Source organism: Trachurus japonicus, chromosome 20 (genome assembly GCF_045865225.1).
Source record: "Trachurus japonicus isolate A0001 chromosome 20, Traja_1.0".
NCBI lineage: Eukaryota > Metazoa > Chordata > Actinopteri > Carangiformes > Carangidae > Trachurus > Trachurus japonicus.
This window is the reverse complement of record NC_140926.1, coordinates 26,402,767-26,427,240: the sequence shown is the minus strand read 5'-3', so window position 1 is coordinate 26,427,240 and position 24,474 is coordinate 26,402,767. Positions and strand designations below refer to the sequence as shown.

Sequence of the window (24,474 nt, the reverse complement as noted above, 5' to 3'; positions counted from 1 at the left end):
TACAACTTGAGTTTAATTTGTTGTTGAGTCACTTTTTCTAGCAGTACATCAAAGTGGCATTTCTGTCACTTTCTCAGACAAACTGTCCGCAGTGTGTCTGGACTCTATATTTACTCTGTGTTTATCTGCTGAAATTAAGACGGTGGCGCTGCTCTGATCCCAGGACAGCTGCTGAGGTCTAAACCACTGCCAGGATCCACACATCAAACAGGTTCAAGTGTCACGCAAAACGCCACCAGGGCACAATGCACAACTCCACACCTATGGGATGTTTTTAGAAATTAAAGATGATACTCATCTGATGTGGATCTTTCAGTCTGAAGAGGAGAGAACACAGGAGGAGAGTGTGTGTCTATGTGTGTGTGTAACCTGCTGGCAGCAGCATCAAAAGCTGAGTGTGACGTCTATGTTAAAATCAACACATTTTCCCCTGTGGCAGCACATCCCAGCTCTGTGAAGGTGATGCAGCTGCCTCACAGTGTCTCAGTATCGGCCCTGCACACCCAGCTCCGTCTCAGCGCTGCGTTGGATTTCCTCGTGGACGAGTCCAACCTCCTGCTGGGACAGAGTTCGCTCCATGTGGCGGTAGATGATGCGGTAACACTGGCTCCGCCTACCGGTCCTGAGGGGCGAGAGAGACAGAGAGAGAGAGAAATGAAAACCATCAACAAATAAGAACGTTATCTCTCACTGGATAGACAATACTCTCCAGCACAATATCTAATAAGCGTACAAAATCCCAAACAAAAACACACATTGGCAATGTACAGGCTCTCCGACCATCAACTAGAGGTGGAAAAAGGTCGACATAAAAAAGAATGGAAGCCCAGAGAACTAAGAACATGTAAACACTGTTCTTCAGGAGAAACAGAAACTCCTCTCCTGCCCTCTGTACCAAAGTGAGAGAGAGGTGTTCATACAAAAGAGAACTGCAGCAGATCCATCATATCAGGGGAAAACAGGTGATGATCTGTTAAAAGTATTTCTGGGAGAAGATCCACAATTTACTAAAATAGCTGCACAATATGTAACACTCTACCACGATACGAGAAAAGTACACGAATGCTGATCAGAACCATCATTGATGTCATTTAATATTGTTGTCGTTTTTTATTATCATTTGTTACTCTCATCATTTAAGAACAATATGTGTATGTTTTATAACAACTTGCAACAGTCTAATGATGCCCAATCTTACCACACACACACACACACACACACACACACACATTATTTATGTATATCCTGTATATAAGTTTCATTTCATTTATACTGTGTATAAGAGAGAGAGAGAACTTGATCAGCACACACGTGCATGCTCACACACACGCATAGGGTAAATAATTATATGTATACTTTTTATTTATTTGTATATTGTTGTATTTGGTTTCATGAGTTGTATTGTGTCATTGATTCCTAATGCTTTGGCAACATAGTTCTTTAAACTGTCATGCCAATAAAACAAATTTGAATTTGAATTTGAATTTGAGAGACAGAGAGGATGTTAGCAGACTTCAGCAGGTGAGGCATATTGATTATTGATGGTATCTACAGTCAATCAAGTCTTTTTGTTCAGTGTCTCATGTGGAGGTGTCCCGGGTCACTGCAGAGAGTCCGGCCTCAGCAGCCTCTCTAACATTTGGACTTGATCAATTCCTTTTTCCTGCTGAAGCTGAGTGGTTTCCACAGGGATGTACTCAGAGCTACGGCGGACAAACACTAACTACTGTGCAGATGTTTGTCTCTGTCCTCTGTCCCTGGCTGTGACTGTACAGGTGAGACTGATCCAGCTGTGACCCAGCTGTGCTGTCGTCATCACATCCAGCCGACCTCCAATCAGAGGACGGGAAAGGTCGTCACCGTGTTTCCTGGCCTCCTCCCTCCTGAACCTTCTCCTGGCTGTCTTCTTCATGTTCCAGTCCTCCAGACCAGAAACCTGGACCTGGTCTAGAACCAGCACCCCCTCGTCTTTCCTCCTCCCTCCGCCTTTCACTTCCTGCACAGTTTTCCTTTCATCTTTCTAATTTACCGTCCTGTTTGTTTCCTGTCTGCCCTCTTCATCCTCCCATCCTCCCTTATTCCTCTCCTCTGCCACCTCTACTGTTTTCTTTCATCTCTCATCTTCCTCTCTGCACTGCAACTCCTTGGCCACTGCAACTCCTCTTCCTCCCTTTCTACTCCTCCTCTTCTCCTCTGCTCCACCCTCTGTATCCTGGTCCCCCTGTTCTCCATCTCCCTCTGCTCGCCTCCTCCCCCTTTCCTCCCATCATTACTCTTCTTGTCTCCCTCCTCTTCTCTTCTTCTTCCCTCCATCCCTCTAATATCTTCTCCTCCTTTCCCAGTTACAGAAGTATAAAACACGGCTAACTAAAAATGACACAATCTCTCTCTCTCTCCATTATTTCTCTATGTCTCTCGCTCTTGCTCAGCAGCTAGTAAATAATTGAGCATCAGTACACTTGGTGGAAATGTCAGAGAGAGAAAGAGTGGAGCTTTAAACCTGATAGAGAGAACGAATGAAGAGACAAACGTAATTACACATCATATTTGTGTATACACACACACACACACACACACACACACACAGACTGAATGTTATTTCTTGTGATAGACTTTGTCGTTGCTGAATAATTTATGTCTCCATTATCCAGCCGACATAGCTGGGGAGTGGGGGGCAAGAGGGGAGGGTTTAATACACCGACACCTGTAACACACACACACACACACACACACACACACACTCTCTCTGCAAAGTAAACAAGAAAACAGAAAATGTGCGATAGAAATGCACATGTTACATTATTCATGAAAAGTAACTGTGTACACTCACACACACACACACACACACACACACACACACACACACACACACACACACACACACACACACACACACACACACACACACACACAAAGATGGACACAAATAAGTGCTAAGTGATGGACAGACAGATTTGAAGACAACCAGTATAGTTTTAGATCTACAGAATGGGTGAATATACTGTACACACACATGCTGTAAAGTGGTGAGCAGATGTAATAACACACTGTTGATCCTTCAAACGTCACAAAACCAGCTCTGAGTGAGGGAGACAGCCTGGATCAGTGTCTCTGCTTCATGGTTTTTCTCATCACTGCTGCTGACCTGGAGCGCTGCTCATGTTCTGATCATATTATTCTCTTTATCTATGATTGTGTAATGTTGCCATGGATTCAGTAAGTCACTCTGTGGGCTGTGCTCTGCAGGATGGCTGGATCTGGAGGAACATGATTTCTGTACATCCCCTCATGGAGACTAGGGCTGCAACTAACCATTATTTTCATTATCGATTAATCTGTTGATTATTTAAATGATTAATCGATTAGTTGTTTGGTCAATAAAATGATAAAAAATGTCAGTGTTTCCCAAACCACAAGACAACGTCCTAAAATGTCTTGTTTTGTCCACAAACTGAAGAGAGACTCAGTTTATTGTCATAAAGAAACAAAGAAACCAGAAATATTCACATTTAAGAAGCTGAAATCAGAGAATTCCAGACAGACGAAAAATTACTCAAACCGATTATTCAATTATCAAAATAGTTGACGATTAATTTAAAGGTATAGTGTGTAGGAATTCCCCCCATCTAGCGGTGCGGTTGCATATCTGAATGTATTCTTGATGTTGCATTCAGGTGAAATGGGGCAGACGTCAGACAGACAACAGACGCTGCATGTAACAGGATAAACAAGTGTCTATGTAAACAAGTGGTCCGCCAGCACGAGGCACGAGGCACATCACCATGACAACATATTGTCACGCCTGTATTGTTTACCTGACCCACGTTTTACCGTCTTTCTCTGGTGGAGTAAAATGACATCCGGTTAATTTGCCGACGGCCGTCTGCCTGACTGCACCTGAATGCAACACCAGTGCCTCCGTCCTTCCTCACACTACACAGTGGTGACAGTTTTAACAGGCCGAGCCCACAGCTCCGCTGAGTTTCCGTGGTTACCTACGGTCACGCTGCCACTCAACGTAAAAAATGGCGATGCAACATGGCCGCCTCGGTTCGGTGCGTCGTCCACTTATGTATTTGTAACGACTTGTAACAACTCATTCTAAGGTACCAGAAAGCTTTCATTTGTATGCGGCTGTGATTCCACTTCAGTGAAATACGTTTATGAAAGACATATTTGATTTTTGATCATAAAAAGCCAAATGAATTACACACTGGGCTTTAATAATCAATTATTGTGCAATTAATCGATGAATTATTGCATCTCTAATGGAGACCATATCTCCTTAACGCCTAGACGGACGGGACTTCTTCTAATTTGTCTCAAAGGTTCACTTGGACTTGAGCTGACTAGATTTTGGTAGATATACTGTAGGTTAGATGTCAGGATATAAAAACAACAACCTTTTAAGCAATTACTCACAACAGAAGTAAATGACAAGAGCTTCATATCTTCTATGACTGGATAAACAGGGATGTGACCTGAAACTAGAGCAGTAGCAGTTAATTAGATAACTAATTGACCTTTCGCAAAACCCCGCCCCCAAACGGTCATTGTCCAATCAGACATCATAGCAACCGTTACTATGTAAACACGGTCCGTCAAGCTTCGGACCTCCGACAAGCAAAGTGTATTGTCGGACAGTAGTTACCTGAAGAGTTTGGCTGGGGGAGTCGTGTTCTTTCCCTTCTCAAAGCTGAAAACACAACAGGAGAGGTGCCTACAATGGGTCAAACCGTGTGGAAGCTCCCCCACCCCCCACCCCCCCCCCACCCCGCAGCCGGACCCTTCTCCCACTCCCAGCTAAATGTCATGAAAATAAACAAGCATAGGCTACATAGCCTATATCTGTTCCAAGGTAAGCTAGCAGGACTAGGGCTGTATCCCAAATCACTCACTACCACAGTGTTTCCTCTAGGATTTTTTTTTTTTTAAGGAGTGGGGGCTGTCGGATGGGGTGGGGGGGTGCGATCGGACAATATAACTTTTACTTTCACCACGCACTGCTGCAGCATGTGAGCTTCTCTCTCTCTCTGTGTGTGTGAATGCCAATAACAAACAGCGCTATGAGGAGATCAATTGAACGGAAGACATGCAGCGGTGTATTTGCGACAAAATAAAAAATAGAAGGAGCTGTACGTATGAGGAAACAGTGCACTTAGACAGATTGAATGGTGTCACAACTCTCCTCTCGGTGGGGAGAAAAAAAAGAAAAGAAGAAGCTCTGGTCTCGGTCCGCGACACAAACACCACGTCCCGTATATTCTCTTGTTTATGACAAATAAGACTATGGGCTACATTGGGCTACATCATAAAATATGATAATTCATCGATCCACTGATTGATTATGAAAGGCTTCGTTGAAAATACATGCACAGGACAAAAACAGCAAAACTTAGCAAAACAGCAGGGAAGTGTCCAGACTTGCAGATGCGTGATGCGCTACATGATGCAATTTATGAATCGATAAAAGCCGTATTTTGATCACCATTATGTTTACATTGTGACCACGCAATTTTGTAGTGGTGTCAGAATGTTTAGTGATTATTAATATTCATAAATATAGCGCTCATATGCCTCTGAGCAAGACGCTCAATATAAAAACACTGTTGACACTCGGGCAGCGTCGAGAAGCTTGTCGGGCTAGCAGCGGTAACTAAGGGGGGGCGGGGCTTTTGCGAAAGGTCAATTGGATGGTGGATTATCGGAAAATTTGTTTTTTTCAAAATGAATGAACAAAAATGTTGGAGTTGCAGCTTTTCTCATCTATTATTGTCAGACTCATCAGGGAAACAGTAATTTGCTGCAGCCCAGGTGTCACAGATACAATGTGTGTGTAGTAGACCAACAAATGCAACAACACTGTGTTAAACAGCAGTTTGGAGATAGAAAACATCTCTTGTGTTTTGTAATTTAGCAACTCAGCTCATACAGCCACATGTTGTGTTTACAGGGCAACACAATGAACTCCAGTGCTGTGTGAAGCCTGGGATTGTTACATGTTAGAAACAACACTCAACAGCAGCTGGCAGAGGGAGACCTTCCCTTTTTTAAAGGAAATCTGGATTGTGTGTGTGTGTGAAGTTAAATTAGAGCTGGGGATTTTCATCTCAACCAATTAAAATTCTATGAATAGTTCACTGCACCAATTAAAGTATAACTGAAACAGATCAGCTTGACAACTTATTTTCTGCTCTGCTTTACACACATATGACTGTGTGTGTGTGTATGTGTGTGTGCATACACAATCTGAAGGAATCCTGTAGGTTTGTATTTCTGTTCTAATCAATGACTGATTGGGTCATTTGACTGTTTCACATGTCAACCAGGACAAAACAGAAGTACTTGTAATCGGTCCTGAAGCACACAGAGAGAAACTAAATTTTAAACTCAAAGCCCTGTCTTTTAACACATCTGAGCACGTTAAAAACCTTGGTGTGATTTTAGATTCAAAACTGAGTTTTAACCTTCATGTTAAAAACATAACAAAGACTGGTTTTTATCATCTTAAGAATATTGCCAGAGTGCGGCCAATTTTATCACAAGCCAACACTGAGACATTAATGCATGCTTTTATCACCTGTAGAATTGACTACTGCAACGCTCTTCTCTCTGGTCTCTCTAAGAAAACCATCGCTCCACTCCAGCTACTGCAGAACTCAGCTGCACGAGTCTTAACGAGGACCAGACAGAGAGCACACATTACACCGATTTTAAGGTCTCTGCACTGGCTACCTGTCTGCTTCAGGATTGATTTTAAGATCCTTTTAATGGTTTTTAAAGCTCTTAATGGTCTCGGTCCCAGTTACCTATCTGATTTGCTTTTAACATATGAACCTTCTAGAACTCTCAGGTCTTCAAGGCAGCGGCCTTTTAATTATTCCAAAAGTTGCGAACAAAACATATGGCGAGGCCTCATTTTATCATTACGGCCCACGCCTATGGAACCGACTGCCTGAGGACTTGAGGAGAGCAGATAATCTGGACATTTTTAAAAGCAAACTGAAGACCTACCTTTTTAGCCTCGCTTTTAACTGACTCGTACTATTTCTATTATTCTGAAACATGCATTTAAATTTAATTTATCTTATTTCCTTATTTATTTGTTTACTATTATTATCTTTTTTATTCTATTTTAATTCACCCATTCTTTTCTCTATTTTATCCCACTACATCTGCTTATTTTTACCTAGTGTCTTTCTGGTCTTCTCTTTTTATCTATTTTACCTCATTTGATATAGTATCTCTCTTATCCTCTCATTTTATCTATCTTATTTCATTTTACCTAGTGTCTTTCTCGTCTTCTCAATTTTATTTATTTTACTTCATTTTATTTAGTGTTTCCCCCACTGCAAATGAGTGAGTATTAGATAGCGTTTCCCCGATAAAATCCAATGTTCTAAAATTATTGTGTGAATGTGTATGTGTTTGCAAATCTATGTATCCCTAACATGTGTTCCCTATGTCTCCCAATATGTGTCCCCTATATTGCTTGTTTTTAACATGTAAAGCACTTTGAGCTGCCATGGGCATGAAAAGTGCTATACAAATAAAGCCTGATTGATTGATTGATTGATGTCAACACACATTCACTCAGAAAACACAGGAAACGTGAAGCCACTCTTCCAAAATAAAGTTACACCAGCCGTGATTAAACAGTAGAAGTAAACAGTCGACTGTTCACTGCGTCTTTGATTTATTTGTCATGTGAACTTACTGTGCAGCAGTGAGGGTGTGAAAACACTCCACGGTGTGTTTAAGGACATCATGTGTAAATGGAAAACTACAGTATTTGAAAGGTTTTTCATTTTGATTCATTGATCTATTGAAGTCAAGTGGAAAAATCTTCTCCCTGCGCTGTTGTTTTTAATGAACAGATGAAGAATGTGCTTAAAAACACATGAATCACACTTGTTGATCAGAACTTTTTAATTTCCTCTAAAGTTGAAGCCCTGATGTTTGTCTGCATTAACACAATCACTGCTTTATCATCAACCACAACACAACATCTGACCATAAGTGAAAGGTCCACATTATATAAAAGCAGATCTAGGGTCTGTTAGAGTATCAAAGCCTCAGTCCACAGAGAAATGCACTCAGCCTGTATTGAGAAACTACTGAGCCTTAAAACCAGCCGTCAGGACTTGTGTTTCTTTGTGATGTCACAACAAAGCAGTCACTAGTCTCAGTCATGCACCAACCCCGCCCACCTGGTCCCACCATCCAACCAAATTTGAGAACTTTTGTCAAATAGAAAGTGGCAGACATGTTTAGGTTCTGCAAATTAACAGACAACAAAACGTGAAACTCAGTGTTCCCCCGGGAGCGCTTGGTGTGTGTCCTGTTGAACCTGCGTGGGAAACACCCAAAAAAACCCAACAAAAAAAACATGATCGATTTGATGTCAGACTCCACAGATGGTGGGATGGAGGAAGAGAAGGAGAGATAAAGGGATAGAGAGGTTTATCTTCAAAGAGGAGTGTAATGTTGCATTCAGAGAGGGAGGGGTGAGACGGGTGGTGGAAGTGACTGAGAGAGAGAAAGAGAGAGGGAAGGAGATAAGTGGAGGATGACGGACATGCTTGAAAGAGGAGTGTTGGGTTTCATTCAGACTGAACAAAGTGTGTGTGAGGAAGAGAGGGAGAGAGAGAAAATCAATAGACAGAGGGTGAAGATGAGAGGAGACACCAGCAGTTGCCAACGCCCTTGAAAGCATCGTGCTGCCTTCACATAAAGAGGGATAAACCAGAAGAACCGACACTGTACACACTCAAGGAGGGAGGAGAGGAGACAAGGAGGTAAGGGAGGGAGGAAGGAAGCCTCTGTACACCACGTGTTGTGTAGCTGCTAACATGACCAGACATGAACCTGAGCTCTCACCCTCCTCAAACACAGACATGTCTGCTTCTTCTACACTTTCTGGCTTGTTGTTCTTTTTTAGTATATGTAAAGAGCACAGAGCTGAGGACAGACACAGCTACAAGCTGCAGAGACAAGACAACTGAGCAGCTCAAGTCACATCACTGACTGATGTATGATGAGTCTTTATTATCATCACAGACAGAGCTGAAAAAACTCAAACATCTGGCTGTTCTCCCACACGTGATGTTTCTACTCTATGTAGCCAGTCAATTTTCAGATTATCATAGAGTGCCTGAAAACCTTAAAGGGATAGTTCAACATTTTGGCAAATTGGCCCATTGCCATAATCGCTATAGTCATAGCAGTAGGTTCATTACCTTTAATTGTAGGTGTAAGCTATTTTCAGTACGGCGGAGCGCAGCAGCTGGCTGCTCAGAGCTACGCTATGGAGGCTAACGGAATTTCTTGGTTTCCCTCATTAAACTCATCAAATTCAACATCCCAAAACTCCACAGCGCTTTTGTAGACAAGTTGTGAGCTGCACAACCACCACGCTATGAGATAATGACGGAACGATACGAAACGGAGCCGTTTTCGAGGTAAATTCATACAAAACCGCTGATGCGCGTTGCGTTCAGGGACAGTTTTTCAGCAAGCAGTCTCCGTATTTACCCTGTATTTACCTCGAAAACGGCTCCGTTTCGTATCGTTCCGTCATTATCTCATAGCGTGGTGGCGGAGCTCTGAGCAGCCAGCTGCTGCGCTCCGCCGTACTGAAAATAGTTTACACCTACAATTAAAGGTAATGAACCTACTGCTATGACTATAGCGATTATGGCAATGGGCCAATTTGCCAAAATGTTGAACTATCCCTTTAACATACATATACTATAGGCTACCTACAAGACCTCTTTCATTTGCCAATGCTGTCAGCATGCTTCATACATACATAAACACACTATTATTGATACCTGCAATGTTTTCATTATTATCAATATCATCAAACAAGCGTTGTGGAATCCACATTTAGTCCCTATCAGCTTTAGGAAGTGTTGACTGTGTTGTTATCAGTTAACCCAGTGTTTTTCAACCTTGGGGTCGGGACCCCACGTGGGGTCGCCTGGAATTCAAATGGGGTCCCCTGAAATGTCTAGTAATTGATAAAAACAAATTTACTGATAAAAATATTTTTTTAACTAATTATTATTCTTTTTAAAATTTGAATTAAAAACACCAGACACAATCTTAAACAACTGCATTCTATACTTTAACTTTATCGAATATAAATCGAATTCAGATAAAATGCAGCATATAAAAATATATGAGCTGACACATCTTGATTGACGTGCAGTCACATGACCGCGGGGTCGCCAGAAATCTGTGAATTTCTGGTCATAAGCCAAAAAAGGTTGGGAACCACTGAGTTAACCACTATCGGCTTTAAACTGAGGCCTTAAAGGGATAGTTCACCCTAGAATGATATTTCGCTCATTATCTACTCACCCTCATGTTGACTAAGGGCTGGAAGAAGTTTCAGATTCCTCCGTGGCTTCTCTGAGTTACAGGGGGTCTCGGCATAGCAGTGCATGTCCATATAACGGTTGCAAAGGGACACCGGAGCTCTTCGTAAAAAAACACACACAAAAAAACATCCAAATACCTCCATGCTGCTCGTATGTAATGTCCGTCTTGTGCTGAAGCCCCAAATTGCGTAATTGTCCCGAAAAAAATTAAATAAGTCTATATTTTAAGCTTGTTTGTAGCGGAAGCTTCTCGAAGCTCCTCTTCCTGGTCCGTCCAAATCTCGCGTGATTTGCGCCGGCGTCAGCATGCGTCAGTGCGGTTACTGCGAATCACGCGAGATTTGGACGGACCAGGAAGAGGAGCTTCGAGAAGCTTCCGCTACAAACAAGCTTAAAATATAGACTTAGTTAATTTTTTTCGGGACAATTACGCAATTTGGGGCTTCAGCACAAGACGGACATTACATACGAGCAGCATGGAGGTATTTGGATGTTTTTTTGTGTGTGTTTTTTTACGAAGAGCTCCGGTGTCCCTTTGCAACCGTTATATGGACATGCACTGCTATGCCGAGACCCACTGTAACTCAGAGAAGCCACGGAGGAATCTGAAACTTCTTCCAGCCCTTAGTCAACATGAGGGTGAGTAGATAATGAGCGAAATATCATTCTAGGGTGAACTATCCCTTTAAAGGTTGTATTATTAAATCCACATTGGTCTTGTACCTTTCTGTAATTTTAGTAGTGACATGACACTGAGGCAGAGCCTGAGGATAACACTGCTGAATGTGAGTACTAGACATAAACCATGACAGGGTCTAAGTTCAAATCTTATACTGTAGATGTGGGCCCTGTGGGACACAGCATGTTGACATGAACTGACTATTTCAACTGATGAAAGTTGGAAAAAAAAACTATGGACAGGAAAAATAAGCAAATTCAATTCATATGGTGCTAATGTGAATTGTTCTGTATTTGACTAAGTTGAACTGCTGCTAAATGAGAAATTAAAATTTGAAGTGTGGTTTAATCCCTGACTCCTCCCCCTGATCCCAAAATGCTGAACCACAGTGAGTGTGGAATTTGTGAATGAGGCTTTGAGTGGTCAATAAGATAAAAAGTTAAGAGTCTACTTATCATCATAATCCTCATCATCTCATTTAAATACACAGGCTCATCAGACCTGAAATCTATTTTAGTGCATCAACTTTACTCTTCTGCTCCATTTGTCTTTTTTCTCCTCTTTGTTATCAATCCTCTCCCTCTCTCTCCACTTGACGTCCATATTCATTCTTCTTTCCCCTCTGTTGATCTGAACAGACACAGGCTTAATTCATCCTCCAAAGCCCCCCCCCCCCCCCCGTTTCCTTCACCTTCAGACATCCCAGCAGTCCAGAGAAAAGCGGATATCAATTAGTATTCTATTAAATGTCTGTAGTTTTTGTGTGTTTGTGTGTGTGCGTGCGTGAACAGGATGCTCTCCCCTCTTATTAATCTCCCCCAATTAGATCCTTCCTAATTGGGACGGACAGTCAGATGGAGGTGATGAAGGACAGGAGGAAAACCGCAGGGCAGGAAGGAAGAGGGGCTTTGAAACACAAACACACTCTGCCAGCCTCACAATATTCATGAGATCATGTAAATAAATGTTGTTGTGAATAATAATGATCCCAGCCGAGAGCTGGAGAAAACGCTCACAAAAATGTGACAAGACAAAGAGCTTCACATCTTCAGTCTACGGCTCTGACCTCAGATACAGAGACAGGCCCATATTTACAGGAATATTCTGATGATGTTGTTGTGGACTGAATTCTTTCATCTGGTTCTACCCAAATTGGAAACTTCCTACATTTCCCAGAAGGCCATTAATCTCTTTAATTCTCTTTAATTTACAGGAATATACATAAATGTGGCATGCATGTGACTGGTGACTCACTCTGTCTTAATCCCATCAGTTACTCCATCAAACCGCAAATTTGGGATTTCAAGAATGAACCAAAATTCAGCCAACACAAACCACATTGCTGTGCAGGTATTTTCAATGCAGAATGCAGAATGCAGCGGCATACAGCTGTAAAACAGGCGAAAAGCTGTTTTATTAGCACTGCTGTTATTACGGCACTTTATTAAGTTTTAATATTTTTTCATGCGAGAAAGTAACTATTTAGATCCCCAATGTGCCGTCGGTTTATCCAAATGACAGCTGTTTAGAAGTTTTCTCCGATGTTTTTTGGAGAAGTGAAGCTCCACCAGTGAGAGCAGCGACTGGTCATCAGAGGCAGCAGCCCGTCTGCTGAGCTGCTGAGCTGCTGGGCCAGTGAACCTGCTCAACCTACCCCCCAACACCCGGCGCCACCCACTCAGGGTTCTTCGCCAGGTGTGCATATAAATTGTCGTCATTTCTTGCCATGTATTTTAAGTAGGGCTGTCAAACGATTAATTTTTCTAATCGCGATTAATCGCATTTTTTCCATAGTTAACTCGCGATTAATCTCTATTAAAAATATTATATATGGCACTTTGGACTTTCAACACTCCAAAGTGTTATAATCTCTAGACAAACAACTTTTAGACCAGACCTAGTAGGCCTAGTACCTAATCATAACACATGATGCATGAAACTCACACAGAATTGAAACGAATTGCATCCAGTGGAAATTGCCCTTTACTTTGCTACACCTCTGCCTGGCCATGTGCATTTGTTGACAACAGAAGCCGTCAAAAAATCAATACATCGCCACGTGCATTTGTTGACAACGAAGCCGTCAAAAAATCAATGGATGGAGCTGTGGATATATGTTAGACTGTGTATATTTGTGTAGCAACCAACTTGAAGGTGCCTTACCGCCACCTACTGGACTGGAGGTCCCACACTCCAGTCCTCCAGTCCAGCAGACAGAGGACAAAATGGGCCGCGATTAACAGCGATTAAAAAAATTAATCGCGTTAATTTTTCTAATTAATCGCATCGCGATTAACGCGTTAACTCTGACAGCCCTAATTTTAAGACTACGTTTACATTTACACGTGCCCGGCTATTTTCATAAACGGACATTTCACCCTCTCTGTTTACAAAAAAAACTGCATGCACACCAGTCCGTTTTCAGAAAACGTTTTGTTTACACTAACCCATGTATATATGCCGTCAAGAGCCAAACCTGTAGGTGGCAGTGTAGCGAGAAGCTCAAACCCACGTTAGCCAATCAGAATCCCGCACATGATCCCGCATAGCAACCCGATAGCAACAGCAACAACAACAACAACGTCACTTGCCCTCCTTGTGTGTAAAGTTTTAATATTTTTTCATGCGAGAAAGTAACTGTTTAGATGCCAAATATACGGCCAGTTTATCCAAATGACGGCTGTTTAGAAGTTTGCTCCGATGTTTCTCGGAGAGATGAAGCTTTTTTTTTTTTTCGGAAAAGTGAAGCTCTACCTGTGGAGCAACGACCGGGACATCACAGAGACAGTGTCCGCTCTGCAAAGCTGCTTGGTCGGCCAGCCTCTGTCGTCCTCCCAGGGGACAAAACAATCGTTAATTAACTTACCCGCAGGTTTTTAGAGGTTTACCACCGGCTGGTTAAATTATTTTTAGGAGATAAATGTTTGATGAAATCTAACAATTGTGGCAGTAACATTAGTTTGTTTGAATGATGTCCGTGGAGCGGTGCAAAAAAAAAACCAGATGCGCGTCACCACATCCACTCGGACCGCAGCCACTTGGACCAACAGGTCTGCTTGTGCCGCGGCAGGAGCATTGACATATAAAGAATATATTTATATGTCTATGGGCAGGAGACCCAACGCTCCTTGGGGTTTATTGAGGAGGCAGGTATGGGTCTGACTCTGGTGTGGATGTCAGTTTTAGGTTTGTCCAAACTTCTTTCCTCCCTAATAGATTTCTTTTCTTACTTCTCTGTTGTCTGTGTTTGCTGGGGACAAAAAGGGAAGTACACTACAACATGGCATTTACTCTTGATGTCTTACATCCTTCAACAGGAAATCTTAATTTTATTGTGTGACCAATTAAAATCAGTTTTCTCCCGTAGTATTAAAAACGTGTGTGTTGATGATCTCTGCTAATATCATGGGAAAAACAATAGTATGTAAGATGTCTTCTGTTGGATTTCTTCTAATGGGGGAGTTGGGGGAAAAATACATAAATAAAAAATGCCAAACAAAATCAAACAAATCCGGGAGGCAAATATGTAAACGATGCTTCCTTCTGAAGCCAGCCTTTTAGTCTGCAGAGTGAACACTGAGCTCTCCTCTCCCTTGCTTGTTTATTTGGCCTTTTTTTTCTAAGGAGAGAAGGAATGGCGGCCTGGTGGGAGCTGCCTGTGATCTATTAATACATCTGCATAAATTAGTCAGAGCTGCTCTGTAGCTGTTAGCCGGCTGTGCAGGAGCTCTGGCTCTAGTCCGGAAAATCCACCAGGATTGTGTCCACAATCTGGTGTTGTGGATGAGAAACGGCGACTCAGCGGGGCCGACCGGAGAGATCTTGTCTCATCTCTACAACCTTCCATGGCAAGGTCAGAGGTCGCAGTCTGGTCAGGACTGAGGTGTCAGAACCCAAACAGTCTGGTTACACCCGGGTGACATGTGCTCATCTACTAAAAAAAACTTGTGGAGCAAGCAGCAAGATCTGGCTGAGGTACCACACAACGTACTACTTCAACTGACAACTAGAGTGTGTCTCAAACACTGAGTCAGTCCCCATCAGTGATGGGAATAACGGCATTTAAAATAATGATGTTATTAACGGCGCTACTTTTTTTTAGTAACGAGTAATCAAAAACATACTTGACTCAAGAAGTCCCATCAGAGAATAATACACCGTTATATACACAGTTTTTTTTGTTCATCAACTGGTCGGAAAAACCTGTTTATCTGGAACTAACCAACTCACTCAGTATTCCTCCACACAGACAGGCTCTGCCACGCGCTGTATCACTCCGCCTCATACAGCGCATCACGGAGCCTGTCTGTGTGGAGGAATACTGAGTGAGTTGGTTAGTGCAGTAGTAGAGCAGTAGATTTAGGGTTAGGGAGATAAGTCCAAGTCATTTGACATATTTGAGCATTTTATAAAAAATGTAGGCAATAGTTACTTTCCTTGTAATGAAATACTATTTTGATTTAGTAACTCTGTTACTAACTCAGTTTTTTGGGGAAAGTAACTAGTAAATATAACTAATTACTTTTTCAAAGTAAAGTGCCCAACACTGGTCTCCATAGACTCCCATGTTCAAATGGCCAACTTTGAGGCTGTTGGAGGGGAGTATGGCAGCAGGATGGTGACGGTGGAACAGCTCACTATGGGTGACGCTGTGGAGCCTACATCTCTCCATCTTTATTTACAGACTATGGTGTGGAGGCACAACGTGTGGAGATGTTTGAGGAACGTTTGCAGCCACAGCTTACGTAGGTGTTAAAATGATTACTCATACAAACAGTCGAATCAGTTTTGTCAAACAACCTTTAAACTAATTGCTCATTAGGTGTAGAGGAAGTTTTTCCTATGATATCAAACTACTTTGATAATGAACAATTCAATTCAAATAAGGAAAACTTCTTGATTTTTGTTTGCTTGCTGGCAGAAGTCTGAGAATTGCACTGATTCAGGCCAAGGACCCCCACCCCCATCCTGTTCAGCAGCTTGTAGCTGTTCTCTGATGTCGGTGAGTATCAGCCATCATGATGTCATGTCTGTGGTGTGATCTCCAACATGAACTGTGTCTGCACAGGAAACTGTGCAGGACATTTGTCAGTTTCCTTCAAGATTCTCTGATGTTATGTTGAATAATGGATGTGAATGTACTCAGATTTAAACAGGGAGATGGGAGGAAGAGAAATGGTAAAGAAGGAGGGATGAGGGGAGGAGAGGAAGTATCCCTCTCTCCATTTTTCCTTCTCTCCCTCTGGGCTCTCTGCACTTCATCCTCCATCCTTCTGGGAGAGGACGAGAGGGAGACAGGGAGGCAGGGAGACAGGGAGACAGGGAGGGGGGAGTGTCAATTATTAACAGGACTGTCACTGTAGCAGGGAAGCCTGTCTGTCAGGAGGTAATAATAGACACACACACACACACACACACACACACACACACACACACACACACACACACACACACACACACACACACACACACACACACACACACACACACACACACAGAATTCTGATCACCTTATCAATGTTTCAATAAGAGAGGAGCCAGTCTGAGCTCATTAATTATTCATGAGGCTGGAACCTGATTAGTCAGAGATTATCCTCTCATATTATTTACATTCATTGTTGTGGTTGACTCTGTATTCTACATCTCACCCTTTTTCAGTTCCTGGAACATCTTTGTCTTTCTTCTATCTGACTGCTTCATCCTTTCTTCCTATCTCCTTTCCTCCCTCTTACTTTCCCTCCATTTGAACCCTCCCTTTGACACCCACTCACACCATTTCTTCCATTCCTCCTTTTATATTTCTTGACATCCCTTCTTTTTACTTCATCCTATCCCCCCTTCTTCAACTCACTCTCTATTTCATTCCCCCTGTCACCCTTTTCCTATTATATGCTAGGCTTGTTTCTTCCTCAGTCTCCTTCTATCTCCCTCTCTTCCCTACTTATGCATTTCCGAGTTTCTCTGCAGTTTTTCCATTCCTTTTTTTTTACTCCCACTTCTTTTTTCCATTTGTCCTCTCTTTACTGATTCTTTCCCTTCTCTCTGCCCTCTTCTATCTCTGACGTAGTTCTCCTACTTTTTCATTGGAATTTTTTTTCCTCCTTCCATCCTTCAGTCATTCTTTAACCCTTGCTTCATCTTTTACTTTGGCTTTCCTGTTTTCATCCCTTCCTTCCTACTCATTTTTCCCCCACTGGTGGTTGTGTGTCTATATACTGTATATACATGCACACACATGTCTGGTGTGTGTGTCATCTACTGTCCATCTGTTGGAGCACCAGGAGGCATGAGGAGTGTTTACTGTGACTCTCTCTGTCTCTCTCTCTCACGTACATACAAATGTGTGTTCTGCTCTGCTCTTGGTATTCACGTTGTGTCTGTCTCTTTCTGATAAACGGATTGATGGATCAAGAAAACCTCCTAAAAGGCACCAGAAGGAAGGAGAGTGTGTGTGTGTTTGGGAAGCTACATGACTGTGTGTCAGCTCAGACACGAAGCTGGCTAAACTTGGATCACAGACGCATCTGGAGGAGTTTTTCCTCTGAGTCTGTGACGTGGAGAATCTCTGGTTCAGCTCTGTCACCAAACTGAAACTGGACTGATGATGATGATGATGTTAGAGGATGAAGAAGCTTTCTGAAAGCTGCAGGTGTTTGTGGAGGTGAAGAGGTTGAGTTTATGACTCTGATTAGTGATGAAAACTTTACTTTTCTTATCTGAATCCACAGTTTATCTGATGAGTTTAATCAAAGAGTCCTTGTATTTTAGATAAAGAAGATTGGAGGTGTGTGTGTGTGTGTGTGTGTGTGTGTGTGTGTGTGTGTGTGTGTGTGTGTGTGTGTGTGTGTGTGTGTGTGTGTGTGTGTGTGTGTGTGTGTGTGGCTATGAAGTATTCATTCTGATGATTTCCTGGGTTTTCATCCACAACATGAAGGCTTTATTTCAGACCTTGAAACTTCAGTGGCACAAAATCCGGCATCAGTGAGACTCTGCACAACAACACCAGAAACCAAATGTTGCCAGGGGGACAGTCTCATTACCCATGATTCCTTGCCCTCGCTAATGCAAATCCACTTGACATTAGTGGCATGCCATTGGCTGCTCAGAGCATATGTGCCTCTTTCCGTTATGGTAGTGAATAATTCAGACGGCTGTTTAGCTGATGGCCTGGCTGGCATTTCCTCCCTGCTAATTGCTCGTTAAGCGTTCCACTTGACCTTTAACAGGAGGGGGACATTTTCAGAGGTTTTGTTGTTTTTTTTCCGCCGACTGTGTTTTCGGTTACCCTCCCCAGTGTTAAAGGGATAGTTCACCCAAAATTGAAATTTCACTCATTATCTACTCACCCTCATGTGGACTAAGGGCTGGGAGAAGTTTCAGAGTCCTCCGTGGCTTCTCTGAGTTACAGAGGTGGGTACAGTAGCAGTGCATGTCCATATAATGGTTGCAAATGGATACCAACTGTCTTCGTAACAAAAAGACACACCAATTGACACCAATCAAATGTGAAATTGTCCCGAAAAAAATTAAATAAGTCTATATTTCAAGCTTGTTTTGTAGCAGAAGCTTCTCTCCCTGGTTCGTCAAATTTGGACGAACCAGGGTCTGTCCTCTTCCCAGTTCGTCCAAATTTGACGAACTGGGAAGAGGAGCTTCGAGAAGCTTCCGCTACAAAACAAGCTTGAAATATAGACTTATTTAATTTTTTTCGGGACAATTTCGCATTTCGGGGCTTCAATACAAGACGGACATTACATATGAGCAGCATGGAGGTATTTGGATGTTTTTTGGTGTGTCTTTTTGTTACGAAGACAGTTGGTATCCATTTGCAACCATTATATGGACATGCACTGCTACTGTACCCACCTCTGTAACTCAGAGAAGCCACGGAGGACTCTGAAACTTCTCCCAGCCCTTAGTCCACATGAGGGTGAGTAGATAATGAGTGAAATTTCAATTTTGGGTGAACTATCCCTTTAACTGTGGATGAGCCACATTCTGGTTGAGCATTGTCCTCTTCTGGCCTCCAGCTCAAATTAAAGAGGAAGATGAGAAGGATGTGTAGGTTTCAGAGATAAGAAAGGCAGCGTGTCCTGCTTCCTCCAACTGGAGCATCATCAAAGTCAAACTTCAAATTAAATCTAAGAGGAAATGTGCAAAGCTCTGAACAAAAACATGATAGCAGCATGTTGAGGGCTCTGGTGATGGTGATGGATCTGTAGCTATAGAGAGTATTTCAATGATTTCTAAGTGGCTTTATGGATGCTACTGTATAGATCAGTGCATCTCAGGCCTTACAGGAACACACAGACAGACCAGAGTCTGCTGCAGAGGAGAAATGATAAAGATACAACTAAATAATTCCTCACCAGTCAATATTCTCTGAAACTCTGGTACATTTCTGGGCCTTCACAAGCTCTTGGAGAGGAAAGACATTCCTTCCTGCAAACTGGATTCTGTCTAAAGGCAGCAATGAAAATTTAACGCTTATACACACACACACAGTACTGCGTAAAAGTCCAAGAGCACAACAGAGATTCAACCAGAGCTGCATTTAACACAGCAGCTGTCACCTCACATTGTACACACACACACAGATAAATATTTAATGGGAAGGTGGCACTCCTTTAAAACCAGTGGCGGCTGCAGCTGACAGACTGTTTGTGTTTCCTCTGCTTTACTTCCTCCTCAACTCAACACAATGCTCTGACAGCAGGTCTGACCGCCACTCAGCATCACTCCCACCTGCTTCATTCACAAAACCAGGAAGTGCTGCAGGACTTTAGAACGGGGAGGCTGGAACAAATGTTGCATACACAACATGACACAACTGTGACAATTTGTGGTTTTTTTTCCTGAGAACTTGTGGCAGACCCAAACGAGTTCATTATTGGGAATTGGGAAACACTGAGATCCCTCCCTCAGAATTTAAAAAAAAAAGGTACTTTATTAGTCACATATACAGCTAGTACAGTGAAATTCTTTCTCTGCATTTAACCCATCCCTGAGGAGCAGTGGGCAGCCACGGTGCAGCGCCCGGGGACCAACTCCAGATTATGAGCCAGTGCCTTTGGTCAGGGGCACTGACTGGAGGATCAGGCTAGCTGGCATGTTTTTAGTGGTGGGGGAAACCGGAGGAAACCCACGCAGACACGGGGAGAACATGCAAACTCCACACAGAAACGACCTGGGCGGCCGGGGATTCGAACCCAGGACCTTCTTGCTGTGAGGCAACAGTGCTAACCACTGTGCCACCGTGCCTTTCTAAAGCATTTCCCACAATCTATGATATTAATTTATGAAAATGAGCTATTTTAGAACATACTGTAGTTTTGAGGACTCTCTCCCTGCCTCTCTGTGCTCTATTCTGCTTAGTAGTTTTATTTACTGCTGACATGTAGGACCAGGTTTAAAAACATATTGTTGTCTTGCTGTTTTTAGACTGTATTCCTGTGTCTTACCTGATCTTCTGCATCAACATGTCTCCATTCCACACACATTACTGGTGAAACTACACTACTACACTACTTTATGTCCTAACAACTACTCCTCACAGCATCACTGGAAACAGTAACACACCACCGCTCTGGACTTGGAAAAGTTGAATGACACAATTGAAAGGGAGCAGGTCTGTTTATACATGTATGTATGTGTGTGTGTGTATGTATATACTGTAGCTCAAGGCTCAGAATCTGCCCAGAATGGACTAGCTGGATACACCAGTGACTCCTTAGACTAGAACAGTGTAAGTGTAGAGTGATCAGCAGTGACACGGTGTGATCCATCAACTCTGATGATTTTCTTCTGAGAAAAACTAGCAGGAAGTAAACAAGCTCACTCCCTTCCTCCTCCCATTCATAGGCCCAATTCCAATCCGACCCCTCACAGACTCACTGACTTAGAGGCGCGTTCACGGGAAGTCCGTGAGTGTGTGAGGGCTGTTCCGTTGTCAGATCATCAAGTCAGTGAGTCAGTGAATGAGCCCTTACTGCCCCCTTACCGTAAGTCAGCACCGATGCTGACTTTGGTAGGGGAATTACCCACAGTTCATAGCGGTGTGAAGTCAAACCATAACACATGGGGTGCCGTCGGAACGCAAGTGTTAAAAAAAAAAAGAAATTAACCCAAGTAGTCAGAGAGAGCTCCGCCAGTCTCTTTATTGTTAATGGACAGGAGCCAAAAAAAGGGAATTTGATTTTGATTATTGATGATGATTTGATCAGATCTGATCCAGGAATATTTTGTTTTGAGTCCGCCTGTGCGTATTGAAAGTACAGTAAATTTATCGGTCCAAGGGCGGAGTTAAAAACATTTTGTTGTCAAGGTAACGTGTCGTGAGAGTGTGTAAGTGCTGTTCCATTCATGTTTACAGCATCTGGACCCTCACAGACTCTCACACTCTGTCACTTAGAGCTGACGTCACTTTAGTCAGTGAGGGTTCAGGGCTTGAGTCTTTAGGGGGCGGATTGGAATTGGGGGTTATTCTCTCTCTCTTACTTAATGGCTTCTCTGCTGTGTCTCCCCCTCTCCACCTCCATCTCCCCATCCCTCTCTCTCTCTCCTCCTCCTCCCCATCCCTCTATCTCCTCCTCCACATTCATCTCCCCATCTCTCTCCTCCTCCACCTCCTCCTCCTCCTCCTCCCCATCCCTCTCTCCTCCTCCTCCACTTCCCCATCCCTCTCTCTCCTCCATCTCCCCATCCCTCTCTCCTCCTCCTCCACTTCCCCATCCCTCTCTCTCCTCCACCTCCCCATCCCTCTCTCTCCTCCTCCTCCACCTCCTCCTCCTCCCCATCCCTCTATCTCCTCCACATTCATCTCCCCATCTCTCCTCCTCCTCCACCTCCTCCTCCTCCTCCTCCCCATCCCTCTCTCCTCCTCCTCCACTTCCCCATCCCTCTCTCCTCCTCCTCCACTTCCCCATCCCTCTCTCTCCTCCACCTCCCCATCCCTCTCTCCTCCTCCTCCACCTCCCCATCCCTCTCTCCTCCTCCTCCACTTCCCCATCCCTCTCTCCTCCTCCTCCACTTCCCCATCCCTCTCTCTCCTCCACCTCCCCATCCCTCTCTCTCCTCCTCCTCCACCTCCCCATCCCTCTCTCCTCCACCTCCACCTCCCCATCCCTCTCTCTCCTCCACCTCCATCTCCCCATCTCTCTCTCTCCTCCACCTCCCCATCCCTCTCTCCTCCTCCTCCACTTCCCCATCCCTCTCTCTCCTCCACCTCCCCATCCCTCTCTCCTCCTCCTCCACTTCCCCATCCCTCTCTCTCCTCCTCCTCCACCTCCCCATCCCTCTCTCCTCCACCTCCACCTCCCCATCCCTCTCTCTCCTCCACCTCCACCTCCCCATCTCTCTCTCTCCTCCACCTCCCCGTCCCTCTCTCTCCTCCCTCACTCTTTCACTTGAAGCCACCTCACTTATTGTGGATGGCAAAACACAACACTCACCCCTTGTGTGTGTGTGTGTGTGTGTGTGTGTGTGTGTGTGTGTGTGTGTGTGTGTGTGTGTGTGTGTGTGTGTGTGTGTGTGTGTGTGTGTGCGTGCGCATGCGCGTGTGCTGTGGATCGATATGAGTTGAAAGACAAACAGGAAGACACTTGAGTGAGTGAATGAGAGTGAGTGAGTGTGTGTGTGTGTGTGTGTGTGTGTGTGTGTGTGTGTGTGTGTGTGCACCCGCATGCGTGTGTGTCTATTAATTGTATTTAGATGGAAGCAGGAAGAGAGTATCATTATCTGGAAAGTGGAGCAGTAGGAGTGCTTCTCCACAACCACCACTAACGTCTAGGAAATGTGTGTGTGTGTGTGTGTGTGTGTGTGTCTCTCATGCTTACAATCTAATCACATTCATTCAAAATACATTTCCACCATCTCTCGGGTAACATGAGCTTTCTGTGATTCATGTGTGTGTGTGTGTGTGTAGATGGATGGAGTTAATGTGTTGTTAAGTTAACCTGCCGCCTCCACAGAGGACTTCTAACTGAGCAGCACCTCCTCTGGGGTTTAATAACAGAAACTGTGTGATTGTTGAGTAATAACATTCACATGCAAGATGAAGCACACATTGTCTCTCTCTGGACCAATCAGACACCATTATTCACCTACATAGGTCGACGCCCAGTACAGTAGCTACAACCTGATGAAAGAGAAGACCCAGCAGACTGGAGAGAGACACACACCACCAACTCTGCAACACTAACCTAAAAAACACCAACAATGAAAACTGTATGAAGCAACAATATTCTCAGGAAGAGCAGGTCAAACTGAATTATATCAACATGTTTGTTGTCTGTGTTCAAAAGAAAAAACACTCATTCTAACGCTACCATGATTTTAAAATATCGTGTCTCCTCCTTCTCACTAACAGGTGGAACTATGGCTCATTCATAAAAGAGAAAAACCCTTTTTTTAAAAAAGTATATTTTCAGCTCTTTTTTTTTGCCTTTATTTGATAGATCAGTAGAGATAGACAGGAAAGGGGGAGGCAGAGAGAGGGGGAATGACATGCAACAACTGGGGCCGCCTGCGGTGAGGACTATAGCCTCTACATGGGGCGGCCGCCTTAACCACTGCGCCACGCACCGCCCCGAGAAAAACACTTTCAGACACGAAGAAGATCATTTTCTCTGCACATGGTTCAGTGTGATGTACTATATATTGGTTAGTGACCATCAGGTGCTCTTTTCACAATGCATGGTGGGATACTGTGAGTCCACTATTCAGACAGCCCTACAGAATGGTGAACTCATTATATAGTGGACTATAGAGGGCGTAGTGAGTGATTTTGAACACAGTCATAGATTCAAAAGTTTGAACAACACTGGCTACTCAGTGTCAGTGAGACCTGGAGCCTGTACTACGAAGCAGGATTTAAAGGGATAGTATATATTTTTTTAAAGTGGGGTTGTATGATCTACAAATAGCCCCTAAGTACTTTAATTGCAGTAGAAGACTCTCTACACTCCTCCCGTTAGCAACGCCAGCCCATAGCCCTGCCCAGAGATTCACAACATACAGTGTTGTGAACAGATCCAAAGAAACGGCCTATTTTCGCGGCCTAAAAGAGGTTTTACCTGAAAAAAAAAAACACATTTCCATTGTTCGCTGTAATATATTTTTTTCCAGCCCTTCAAAGTGCAGGAAAAACGCAGTTTTTATTTGGACCTAACTAACTCATGTATCCCTCTGCCCAGGGTTAGCGCCCGCCGATCAGCAGTTGGTTAGGTCCAAATAAAAACTGTGTTTTTCCTGCACTTTCCTGCACACATCCATGCCATTCCTAGAGCTTCTATTTACTATTATTTTATACACCTAGAGCGTACCTAAAACTACAGCTATCATATGGCAAATGGTCAGTGATGCTACATTATATGACATATGATACCATATACTATAATACAAATACACTGA

At 43.4% G+C, this 24,474-nt stretch overlaps 1 protein-coding gene across 2 annotated transcripts in view; it reads right to left on the bottom strand.

The window, feature by feature from the left end:
* Window positions 1-251: 251 nt before the first annotated feature.
* Window positions 252-24,474, bottom strand: part of fars2 (phenylalanyl-tRNA synthetase 2, mitochondrial) — a 237,955-nt gene continuing 213,732 nt past the window's right edge. Inside the window, exon 10 of one of the 2 annotated variants that reach the window (XM_085762747.1) lies at window positions 252-622. In XM_085762747.1, coding sequence (XP_085618873.1) covers window positions 484-622 — 139 coding nt within the window. In that variant the 3' untranslated portion in view covers window positions 252-483. The remainder of the gene's footprint in view (window positions 623-24,474) is intronic. The other variant, XM_085762746.1, reaches the window with a different exon arrangement.